The following is a 12,577-nucleotide window of genomic DNA, read 5'->3' as shown; positions in this document are numbered from 1 at the left end:
TGTACATTCCAAATTTTTCCTTGTGTCACACTGCTACCTTTAAACATAATTAAAATGTGAATTCTCATCATAGAACCAGACTCAAAACAATTGCATGTCACTGCATTGTCGGAGGAAAACAGCGCTCAGAAAAGTTAGTCATAAACATCGTAGATCAGGCAACAAAAGTGCATCATCACTCTTTCAGTTGATCCTGAGCAAGCCCCAGAATTTCTAGGAAAACAGTTCCGGCTTTCATGAAAGACTGTTTATTAATCTCTCTATCACCAATTTTAATACTGAACTCATAAAAAATAGAAAAGAACTTAACCAACAAACTCTTGTTTTTCCCAAGAATGTTGTTTCTCCATGAACACACATAACTATTGTCCAATATTCAGCTTCTCAGCATGTCATCAGTCTCGTTGGCAAGGAAACTTTAAACCCCCATCCAAATCCCACAATACTAGTAGCTTGTGAACATTATTGTTTGGGTTGATCACAATCATTATCATTGTTGCCATTAATTAACACAAACTATGGTCAATGAAATCTCTCGATCAAGTTTTGGTTGTTTCATTAGCTGTGGTTATATGTGCTATTGACTAGTGTTATTGCAAGGGTCTCCTAGCATCCAAAGTAACTCCTGTTTGTAGCAAGTGTAGCAGCAGTTTGAACTTGAGCTGTCAGTATTAGATGTTGCCATGTTTGTATGCATACCCAAAACTTTAAGGTGGTTAGTTGGGTCCCTAGTTCTCAATCGTGGAAGAGTTTGGTCAGTAGTCATTCTTTTTGGCTGCAGCCAACATTATCTATCTGACAGTTCTTTGTGAGAGAATTATAGTTGACCGCTGTGTTAAAACACAGTAACTTCACTCTGTTTCACTGTGTTTTCTTGACTGGTGATTATTGTATTTAATTGTCACTGTTGGGATCTTTATTAAACAGGAAATGATTTCAGTTTTTATTTCAAACAATGTTTAAGCCATCTTTACTCTCATGCGTGACTTGTACTTTTGCGGAAACATGATCCACAGGTTAAGATGCCTACAGTGCAGGAGGCAGGTCTGGCTTGCTCTTCATGGCAATCCATGTGGGGGCCGGGCTTGCCTCCTCAGCTGCCTGCAAACCCTAGTCAGTAGTGCATTCCAGAGCTGTTGGAGTAGTGGTTGGCATGTTTGAATGTGAGAATTGAGGTTGTTCCATAGGCTCCAAATGGGTTAAAGATCTGGGGAATTTGGTGGTGAGAGAAATACTTTGAAGTCTTTATGTTGACTTCTTCCAGCACTTTTAGTGGGCATTTCTAACACTGTGGCAAAGTATTTACCTTGCTGAAATACCGTGTCCTTCATTGGAAGACATTCATCATGTAGGGATGAATATGATTTTAGAGGATGGATTCGCATCCAAATCAGCTAAGAGTGGCTTCCACATATGTTATTGGTTAAAGAGCCTGTTACAAATTCATCAGCCAGCTTATAATGTTACTTCATTGTTATCTCACGAGCAGTGTGGCACAGTGATTAAGGCACTGGAATCTCGTCTGGTAGAAGTCCAGTTCATATACCAATGTGGTCATTCTGATTTAGACTGTACTGTGGTTTTCCTGTCTTGATTAAGGCAAAGTCTATGGTGATTTCTTTGAAAACATCCTGACTGTTTGCTTTCCCAATCTTTGTCATACATGACCTTGCACTTTTGCCTCTAACAATGTTATTTTTGATGGTATGTCAGATTCTAATTCTTTCTCTTTTAGACATACAGTTTTGATAGGTTATCTTGCTATGTGTTGGAGGACAAAGCCTTAATGCATTGAAATAGTCCTCTGTCTTCCAAGAAAGTGTGCATGTTTCCTGCATGATGTTATTTGCCAACATTCAAGCATCACAGCTCCAAACTCCCCTCCTTGAGGTGGAGATATGACCATATGTTTATGATAAACGTTGGTGAAAATATGTTTTTATGAAAATCTTCAGTCACCTAGGAATTGCTTCATTTCAGTTCGATATCTGACTCACTTTGTTGTTCTGTTGATCATCAAAGTAAGTGCTATTAATTACAAAAATTAGTGACCTTTTTTTTGGTGTTGTAGGAAACGAATGCACATGAGGTAGTGATGCTGGCTCTCCAAGAATTTGGCATTACTGAACCCAGTTCAAACTTTTCTCTGTGTGAAGTTTCTGTTGCTGAAGGAGGCATAATCAAACAGAGGCGGCTTCCAGACCAGTTGCAAAATTTGGCAGAAAGAATTGGCCTAAGTAGCAGGTAGGCATGTGTTATTCTTGTCTACAATATGATTTTTCTTCACTGATATGTCTTGAAACTTCCTGGTGGAATAAGACTGAGACTCGAACTCGAGACCTGTGCCTTCTGTGGGCAAGTGCTCTACTGACTGAGCTACCCAACCATGACTGATGACCTGTCCCCAAAGCCTTACTTCTGCCAGTACCTTATCTCCTACCTTCTGTGGAAGTTCCTGAGTTTGAGTCTCAGTCCAGCATACAGTTTTAATCCACCAGGAATTTTCATATCAGCATAAAAGTGACTGCAGAGTGAAAAATTCATTCTGTATATGTCTCACTCATGAATTTTGTCATATTTGCAATATCTGTCTGTTGTGTTAACGTAGCCCATCATCAGGCTCCCACTGCAGTTGTCCTGCTATTCCAACTCTGTACCTATGTTTATTAATTATGTCTTTTTTCAGGTACTACCTCAAAACAAATGGCACTACAGAGACGTTGGTGCCAGACGAGTTAGCTCCAGAGCTGGTTCGAGAAAGCCAAGTTCATTTTTTGCAGTTGAATGCTGTTGAAGTTGCTATTCAGTTGACACTTCAGGATTTCAGCATTTTCAGACAGATTGAGACCACAGAGTATATTGATGATCTTTTTGAGCTGAAAAGTAGATACGGGTGTCCAATGTTATCTCAGTTTTCTGAGGTAATTAACATTGAAAACACATTCTTTTTTTAAGTGTTAATATGGAGTTTAATTTAAATATGATGATATTCAGAGTAATTTTACTTTATGGGAGACATAAAATTTATTCTTTTAATCTGTGGAATACCAGAAAAAACAGTGCAATTCTATTATCAACAAAATTATTTAATCGGACAGTTAAAAAAATCTACTCGCCAAGCAGTGACAGAACACACACATAAATGATGGTTGTAATTGGCAAGCTTTCGGAGCCAGTGTCTCCTTCTTCAGGCAGAAGGGTTGAGGGATATGGAAGAGCGGTGAAGGAAAAGGACTGGAGAGGTCTAGAAAAAGGTTTTGGGAAAGTCACCCAGAACTGCGGGTCAGGGGAGAATTACCGTACGGGATGAGATGGAAAGACTGATTCCATGTTTGTCACTGTTTGTTGGTTTGCATCAAGTGGGTTGCGTTTCCTCTAATTTTGAATCTCTATGTAGAAAATAGGACGTAGTCATTCAATTTATGTAATAAGATATAATACAGCTGAATCTTCACTTCTTGTTTGCTCATTTATTGTAGGGAGCTGGAATAATTATGGCTTTGATCATCTTCATTGTCACACTGGTCTGTGAAAGTACTAGCTTTTAATTGTCTACAGTGGATAGACTAGTGTGCCAGGATGATTTGCACACGCACTATGTGATCAAAAGTATCCGGACACCTGGCTGAAAATGGCTTAAAAGTTTGTGGCACCCTCCATCAGTAATGCTGGAATTCAGTATGGTGTTGGCCCTCCTTTAGCCTTGATGACAGCTTCCACTCTCAGAGGCATATGTTCAGTCAGGTGCCGGAACTGGGATGAAGTAGGCGTTCCAAAAATCCCAAAGGTGGTCTATAGGATTCAGGTCAGGACTCTGCGGAGGCTAGTCAATTACAGGGATGTTATTGTTGTGTAACCACTCCACCATGGGCCATGCATTATGAACAGGTACTCAGCTGTGTTGAAAGATGCAGTCGCCATCCCGAATTCCTCTTCAACAGTGGGAAGCAAGAAGGTGCTTAAAACATCAATGTAGGCCTTTGCTGTGATAGTGCCACTCAAAACGACAAGGGGTGCAAGCCCCATCCTTGAATAACACGATCACACCATAATGCCACCGCCTCCAAATTTTACTGTTGGCGCTACACATGCTGTCAGACGACGTTCACCAGGTATTCACCATACCCACATCCTGCTATCGGATTACCACATTGTGCACTGTGATTCGTCACTCCACACAATGCTTTTCCACTGTTCAAGCATCCAATGTTTGCGTTCCTTACACCAAGCGAGGCGTCGTTTGGCATTTACCATCGTGATGTGTGGCTTATGAGCAGCTGGTTCAAAAATGAAATCCAAGTTTTCTCACCTCCCGCCTAACTGTCATAGTACTTGCAGTGGCTCCTGATGATGCAGTTTGGAATTCTTGTGTGATGGTCTGGAAAGGTGTCTGCCTATTACACTTTATGACCCTCTTCAACTGTCGGCAGTCTCCGTCAGTCAACAGACGAGGTCGGCCTGTACACTTTTGTGCTGTGTGTGTCCCTTCATGTTTCCACTTCACTATCACATTGGAAACGACCTAGGAATGTTTGGGAGTGTGGAAATCTCGCATACCGATGTATGACACAAATGACACCCAATCGCCTGACCAAGTTGGAAATCTGTGAGTTCTGCGGAGTGCCCCATTCTGCTCTTTCATGCTGCCTAATGACTACTGAGGTCACTGATATGGAGTACATGGCAGTAGGTGGCATCACAATGTACCTAATATGAAAAAAGGATGTTTTTGGGGGTGTCCGGATAGTTTTGATCACATAATGTATGTGTTGTCTTTCCGAGGAGTCGAGAGCAAATAGGCGAGTCTATGCAGTGTGTAAATACTTTTTATTTGCTGCACTCAGAAGTGGGAAGTGGAAGAAGAAACCTCCACATTTTGTGGTTCCGCATGAACAGAACACAAGTTATAAGCTTTGGTGTTCTTAATGCAGTGTTGCCAACAATGAAATAGGAGCATAAGTGTTCTTCTTTGTATCAAGTGAAGTATTGAGAAGCTATATCATATAACTGCTTCATTTAATAAAAACAGTAACTTTTATTTCAAGAAGCCATTGGCTGTATCGTTGATCAAGCAGGAACTGCTAATTTCTTCTTTCTTTCCCCCCCAAAATACTGCATTACACAACAGTGTTGTTGTAGTGCTTAATTCAGTACTTGTTACTTCCTACTGAATTATGCACTTGTCAAGCAGAGTGTAGTGAATCAGTATCAATATTCAAATGACAACGGAAAAAATTATTTATGTGGATCAGGGGACAGGGTGGGCAACTGTTTATTTTTTGTAATACCGGAATTAGTTACTGCAATACTTTTAATTTGTGGGAAGCCAAGAATTGTTGTAGATTTAATTATGCCAGAAGTGAACAAAAGATATTTGATATTTTCTACAATTTGTAAATGTATATTATTGGTATGTTTATCATGTTCTGATCACTTCATGCTGTTGCTTCTGTCATCGGTGTAATTCTGTATGAGACTCGAACAGTGGGAACTCCATATAGGAATACCAACAATCTATGAAAAGACAGATTGCTACTTACAGTAAAGATGACACCACGTAAGTTGCAGACAGGCACAAAAGGAAATTTGACTGTTTTCTGGGAATTGTCTTAAATGATCAATTATGTCATTTTATGCTCCTCACATGCTTTTTTTTCTCTTGGATTTCAGTATTCTTTTGCCTTTTTTCCTTTTAACTGTCTAGTTAAGATCCTTATTGTTTAAACTTTTGAAGTTTCATCATCTTACATAAAGATGTAGTAAGTCTGCCTTAGATGCTAATGTTCGTTTACAGTCACAGACATCACAGCCTTTACGTTTGTGTCACGTGAATGTTGTACACTTTATGTATCTCTGTATAACCTCATTGTCCTACACCTTGTTGTTCTGTGGACATGTGGTTATATCTTCACTACTAGCAATGCTTTCTAAAAAGTGAATTGTTTGTTCGCAAAGTAAATGCATTTATCCTCTGTTGTCCTTTGCTCTGACTGATACTCATGTGAAGCTAGTATAATACAGCCCACAGTCAAAACAACTGCTACGGTCAGTTCTTGCTAATGCTATTTTTGTATTTCATGTAAAACTTTTAAAAATATATTATCTCTCCAGGATTCAAACATGTGACCTCTTGCACTTCAGTCAAATGCGCTGTCTGTTGCACCACGGAACGCCTACCAGATGTAGCATCTCTGCTGATTGCCTTGTACACAGGAAACCAGAACTAAGTTTTACCAAGAATAGTTTTTGCTTTGGTTCATAGCTCATGTCTGATAATCGACCACCTAGTTACAATATACGGAGAAAATAATGTTCCTCATTGCATATATCACCGCTCTAAATGGGTGGAGCATAAACACATCTACTTTTGCAAGGCTTCCACTATCAGTGTTCATAAAGTTCCTGTCTATTGTTACTTAAAAGTTGTAATTGCAATTTGTGTCACTAAATAACTAAACTGTTTTCAGTAAAAGTACATAAAAACCTCGTAACTTTGACTAATGCTGCTATAAAGCAAATATAGCTTTGTCTTACTGCTAGCCTGTGACATCAGTAGAGTGTCAGCCAATAACAGTGTGTTTTCTATCATGTGACCAGATCTTGATATTTACTGATTTTTGAGCTTTAATTACATAAAAATAACAAATATGTTTGGAGAATATTGACTGTAAATGTTATTTAAATGTTATAATCAGTTAAAATAACAACAATGTGAACCATATTTTTAACTTAGGAAAATGATCTATTAAGACACTTGCACAAAGCTTTCGGCCACAGCCTTCATCTGAAAAAGAGAGACACCCACACGATCGCCAACTACAGCAGTGCGAGCATCCTGGCCTGAGCTGCCGTCGTTGGCGGTCATGTGTGAATGAATGGTGCATGTTTCTCTTCTGACTAAGGCTATGGCCAAAAGCTTTGTGTAAGTGTCTTTTAATTGTTTCTGTTTGCAACTTAATTGGTCAGCTTCATGGTACATAGCAATCTGTCTTTTCCTACATTGTTATCTGTATGAGACTTGTTTGACTTATCATTTAAATTGACTAATTAGAAAAATGTGGTACTGGAGAGCCATTGGGGGATTGAAATAATGTACAGCATATGGGTAACAACTCGTCATATAATAAAGGTGTTGAGCAGCCGATGTTAGCTCCAAAGAGCAGTCTCCAAAAGCTTAGCAAACTTCACAGTCTTGCTTGTGCGCCTGTCAACCTATCGAAAAATGTGCTGTATGGTGAGTAATTAAGAAAATGGTAGCTTCCTATTTGTTTCAGAATGTAACAAACTGATTCTTGATACAGATCCTTCAGTTTTTTACCTTAGTTCCAAATGCATGTACATAATGTTGCAAATCTGTTTCAAAACTAATCCAGTTGTAAGCATTAGCATAGCAGTTCACTGGAGGAATTTTCTTTTATTTTCAGTTGGTGAACAGGGAGATGTTTTGGGTTGTCACAGAAGTTTGTTCAGAACATAATCTAGTCAGAAGATCCAAGATAATCAAACAGTTCATCAAAGTAGCAAGTAAGTAAGAAAAGTCACTTCTTCTCAAGGAAAACTATTCAAAAGCTAAAAATTTAGATGACTGCCCCATAACATACAGTTCTTTAGAAGTGATGGTATTCTGTTCACTCATTATCATCTTGTTTTGAAAATATCTCCCAAGTTGAATAGATCTTGAGCCACTTTACATTCAGTTTACATTTATTCAGACTTTTGAGGATCACTTTAGCCACGTTTCCACAGTATCTGTCATGAATTAGGGATTTCAGTCTCGCTGCAAAACATCTCAGTTTAGTCTTGTTATTTGTATGGATCATAATTGTAATCTCTCATTATGATGTGGAGTCAGTTATGCAATTACAGTACACTTTCTCAGTGACTTTATAAGGAAGTAAGTGTGGTGTGAAGCTGTTGTCAGTATGCCCAACTGTTTAAAGAGCTGTCTAGAAGAGGGTCCAGGGTGGACATCACATATTATCCTTATTACATACTCCTGTGGAACAAAAGCTATTCACCTCAATGATAAGTTGGTCCAGGATGCGATGCCATAGGACATTAGTGAATGAAAGCCTGAAAAGTAAATAAACTTTTGCTATTTTCGTCTCTAAAATTTGAAATTACTTCATAATGCAAGAGTAGCAGAGCTTAGATGTTTAACCCTGCAGTGGACACTTGGAATGTTGTTTCATTTTAAGTCACATGGCGTCTCGCAGATGCCAGTAGCATTCCTGCGTTAACAAAGTATATTTAGTTCAATACATTCAAATTTATGAGTGTAAAAGTACTAATTAAGTAAAATGAAAGATATGTATACACTCTAACCAATGTATTTTTTTTCTGAGTTTTAGGTATAAATGTATTCCCACAAAAATATTGATTATTAAATTACGCAGTTTTTAATCTCATTGATCATATTGGTGGAAAACCAATATCACACTTTTCAGAAAATTGTTACAGTCCTTATGTGGAAGCTTTTCTATTTAATGCATATACTGACTGTAATAAAAAAACCACATTTAGTGAGCTGTACAGTTAGCAGTCAGCATATACTTGCTACCCATGTCCTAAACAGAGAAATTTCTTGTAGCTGCAGTGTATCAGTTTTGGATGACGGTTCTCGTCTGAGGTTTTATTTTATTTTAGTTACACATCAAGTTCTGTAGTACCAAATTGAGGAGCAAATCTCCAAGGTCATGGAATGTGTCAGTACATGAAATTACAACATATAAGTAATAACAGATAAAAATAAATGTTCATAAACCTGAAAAAAGTCAGTCCGTAAGTTCAAGTAAACGCTATCAGCAATACAATAATAATCAGCTTAATTTTTCAAGGAACTCCTCGACAGAATATAAGGAGTGACCCATGAGGAAACTCATCAGTTTCAATTTGAAAGCGCATGAATTACTGCTAAGATTTTTGAATTAGAGTGGCAGCTTATTGAAAATGGATGCAGCAGTATACTGCACACCTTTTTGCTCAAGAGTTAAGCAAGTCCGATCCGAATGCAGGTTTGATTTCTGTTGAGTATTAACCGAGTGAAAGCTGCTTATTCTTGGCAATAAACTAATATTGGTAACAAGAAATGACAATAAGGAATATACATATTGAGAGGCCAATGTCAAAATACTCAGACTCGTGAACAGAGGTCGACAACAGGTTCGTGAACTCTCACCACTTATTGCCCGAACGGCCCGTTTCTGAGCCAAAAATATCCTTGTAGAATGGCAAGAGTTACCCCAAAATATAATACCATACGACATAAGCAAATGAAAATAAGCAAAGGAGACTAATTTTCGTGTCGAAGTATCACTCAATTCTGATACCGTTCGAATAGTAAAAATGGTAGTATTAAATCTTTGAACAAGATCCTGAATGTGGGCTTTCCACGACAGCTTACTATCTATCTGATCACCTAGAAATTTGAACTGTTCAGTTTCACTAATCATATGCCCGTTCTGTGAAATTAAAATGTCAGATTTTGTTGAATTGTGTGTTAGAAACTGTAAAAACTGAGTCTTACTGTGATTTAATGTTAGCTTATTTTCTACGAGCCATGAAGTGAGGTCATGTACTGCACTATTTGAAACCGAGCCAATGTTGCACACAACAGCCTTTTCTACCAAGCTAGTATCATGAGCAAACAGAAATATTTTAGAGTTACCCATAATACTAGAGGGCATATCATTTATATAAATAAGGAATAGGAGAGGCCCCAACACTGATCCCTGGGGCAACCCCCCCCCCCCCCCCCCACTTCACAGTACCCCACTCAGATCCCACATCGCAGCTGTTATCAACATTGTTAATAATGACTTTTTGCTGCCTGTTGCTAATGTAAGAGGTGAACCAATTGTGGGCTACTCTCCGTGTTCCGTAATGGTCCAACTTCTGGAGCAATATTTTGTGACCAACACAATCAAACGCCTTAGTTAAATCAAAAAAATATGCCAAGCGTTCAAAACTTTTTGTTTAGCCCATCCAGTACCTCACAGAGAAAAGAGAATATAGCATTTTCAGTTGTTAAACGACTTCTAAAGCCGAACTGTACATTTGATAGCAAATCGTATGATATAAAATGATCAATTATCCTTACATAAACAGCCTTTTCAATAACTTTAGTAAACACTGATGGCATAGAAATAGCTCTAAAATTATCTACATTATCCCTTTCTCCCTTTTTATAAAGCGGCTTTACTACTGAGTACTTTAATCGCTCAGGAAACTGACCATTCCTAAAGGAAAAATTACAAATATGGCTAAATACAGGGCTAACATTTGCAGCACAGTACTTCAATATTCTGCTAGACACTCCATCATAACCATGAGAGTTCTTGGTCTTCAGTGATTTAATTATTGACTCAATCTCCCTCTTGTCTGTATCACAGAGGAGTATTTCAGACATCAGTCTTGGAAAGGTCTTTGTCAAGCAAGTTATATGATTCCATGTAGAAACTAAATTTTTATTTAATTCACCAGCAATACTCAGAAAATGATTGTTAAATACTGTACACGTATCTGACTTATCAGTAACAGAAATATTTTTACTACGAACTGACTTTATATCGTCGACCTTGTGCTGTTGACAAGACGCTTCCTTCACAACTGACCATATGGTTTTAATTTTATCCTGTGAATTAGCTATTCTATTTGCATACCACATATTCTTTGGCTTCCTAATAACATTTTTAAGCACCTTATAATACTGTTTGTAATGGGCTACTGTAGTTTGATTGTGACTACTTCTAACATTTTGATGTAATTCCCACTTTGTTCTACATGATATCCTTATCCCACTAGTCAGCCACCCGGGCTGCCCATTACTGCTAGTACCCCATTTGGAATGTTCTAATGGAAAGAAACTTGCAAAGAGCATGAGAAATGTGTTAAGGAAAGCATTGTGTTTATCATCTATGTTATCAGCATTATAAACATCCTGCCACTCTTGATCTTTGACAAGTTTTAAAAAACTCTCTATTGCTATTGGATTAACTTTCCTATATAGTTTGTAATTAAATATGACATTGGTTTGACTGCAAAAAGCCTTTTGGTGTTAAAATTTGTGCATCATGGTCTGAAAGGCCATTCATGCCTTTACTAACAGAATGCCCATCTTGTAATGAAGAATGAATAAAAATATTGTCTATGACTGTGCTACTGTTCCCTTGCACCCTAGTTGGAAAAAACACAGTTTGCATCAGATCATATGAATTTAAGAGATCTACCAACATCCCTTTTCTTGCACAATCATATACAAAATTAATATTGAAGTCACCACATATAACTAGTTTCTGGTACTTCCTACAAAGTGAATCAAGAACCCTCTCTAGCTTGAGCAGAAATGCTCTGAAGTCGGAGTTAGGGGACCTATAAACAACAACAATTAGAAGTTTAGTTTCACTAAATTTAACTAACACTGCACAACATTCAAATATCTGTTCAGTGCAGTGTTGTCATATGTCTATGGACTCAAATGGAATACTGTTTTTTATGTACAGAGCCACTCCCCCACCCCGCAAGGAACTCATTGAGAAACAGCCAACTAATCTGTAGCCTGGTAAAGGAAGCCTCTGAATTGTCAAATTATTTAAGTGGTGCTCTGATACACCAATAATTTCAGAATCAACATCTATAAGCAGTTCACTAACTTTATCTCTAATACCTATTATATTTTGATGAAATATACTAATTCCTTCTCTACTTGGAAACATTACATCCTCTGAAGGTGAGCCCATAGTTAGAGGGACTTCCTTTTAGCAGGTATACGTATCACTACCTGATCCTCCTTCGTAAAATTCTTACGTAACTCCCCTAACCTGAGCCAACCATGCACTAGGCTTCACAATGCTGGTGACCTGGTACTCACTCCCCAACACATCCTGCAACTGCTGGCCCACACCTCTACTGTGGGAACTACCTAGCAGCAGAACCTTCTTTCTGCTAGACTTTGCAGCTAACCTAGGCCTCCTAATTGCTGAGGACTGATGCAAGTTCCCTACATCTACAGCTACACTAGGCTCCTCTCCACTCAACTCTGGCAGTTGGTCATATCCATTGCATGTATGCAAAGTAAAACTGTCTGAATACCTTGTCTTCCTAGCTGCCTTCTTGCCAACTGCCAGTTCCCATTCCCCACCATCCTTCACCCTCCTCAACCTACCTAGTTCCTCCTTTGCACATTGTAAAGGCACCTGAAGGGCACAGATCTTACGTTCCTGCTCCTCTGTCAACTTATTTCTACTACAGATTCTGCATTCCCAGGAGAGGATCTCACTAAAATGACCACTGGCTTGCCCACTGCATCCCCCCTCCCAAAATGAAAATACTTTGAACAAATCCCACACTGTAATCCACTACTCACAAACCTACGACAGAGCCCATACTTCTCACTCAAAGTTTTACAGTTACTGAAAAAACTATACATCTATGTTACCAAAGTTCAGTTACGCCAGTAGAACTATTTAGGAACTAACAATAATGGTCTCGAAATTCTCTGCCTACTAAGAAAGCAACTACTTGTATTAATACTACTACACCACAGCTAATACCAATACCAACAAAACTTCACACAAAA

General features: G+C 38.4%; 1 protein-coding gene across 11 annotated transcripts in view; it reads left to right on the top strand.

Annotated features, from left to right (window-relative positions):
* The window catches only part of LOC126244429 (rap guanine nucleotide exchange factor 2), a 327,255-nt gene that overhangs the window by 235,742 nt on the left and 78,936 nt on the right, over positions 1-12,577 (top strand). For all 11 annotated transcript variants that reach the window (XM_049948247.1, XM_049948243.1, XM_049948248.1 and 8 more), the window contains 3 exons: positions 2,072-2,244; positions 2,687-2,921; positions 7,425-7,524. In XM_049948247.1, the coding sequence (XP_049804204.1) occupies positions 2,072-2,244; positions 2,687-2,921; positions 7,425-7,524 (508 nt within the window). The remainder of the gene's footprint in view (positions 1-2,071; positions 2,245-2,686; positions 2,922-7,424; positions 7,525-12,577) is intronic.

This window comes from Schistocerca nitens, chromosome 1 (assembly GCF_023898315.1).
Source record: "Schistocerca nitens isolate TAMUIC-IGC-003100 chromosome 1, iqSchNite1.1, whole genome shotgun sequence".
Taxonomy (NCBI): Eukaryota; Metazoa; Arthropoda; class Insecta; order Orthoptera; family Acrididae; genus Schistocerca; species Schistocerca nitens.
This window is presented reverse-complemented; position numbering and strand designations above follow the sequence as displayed.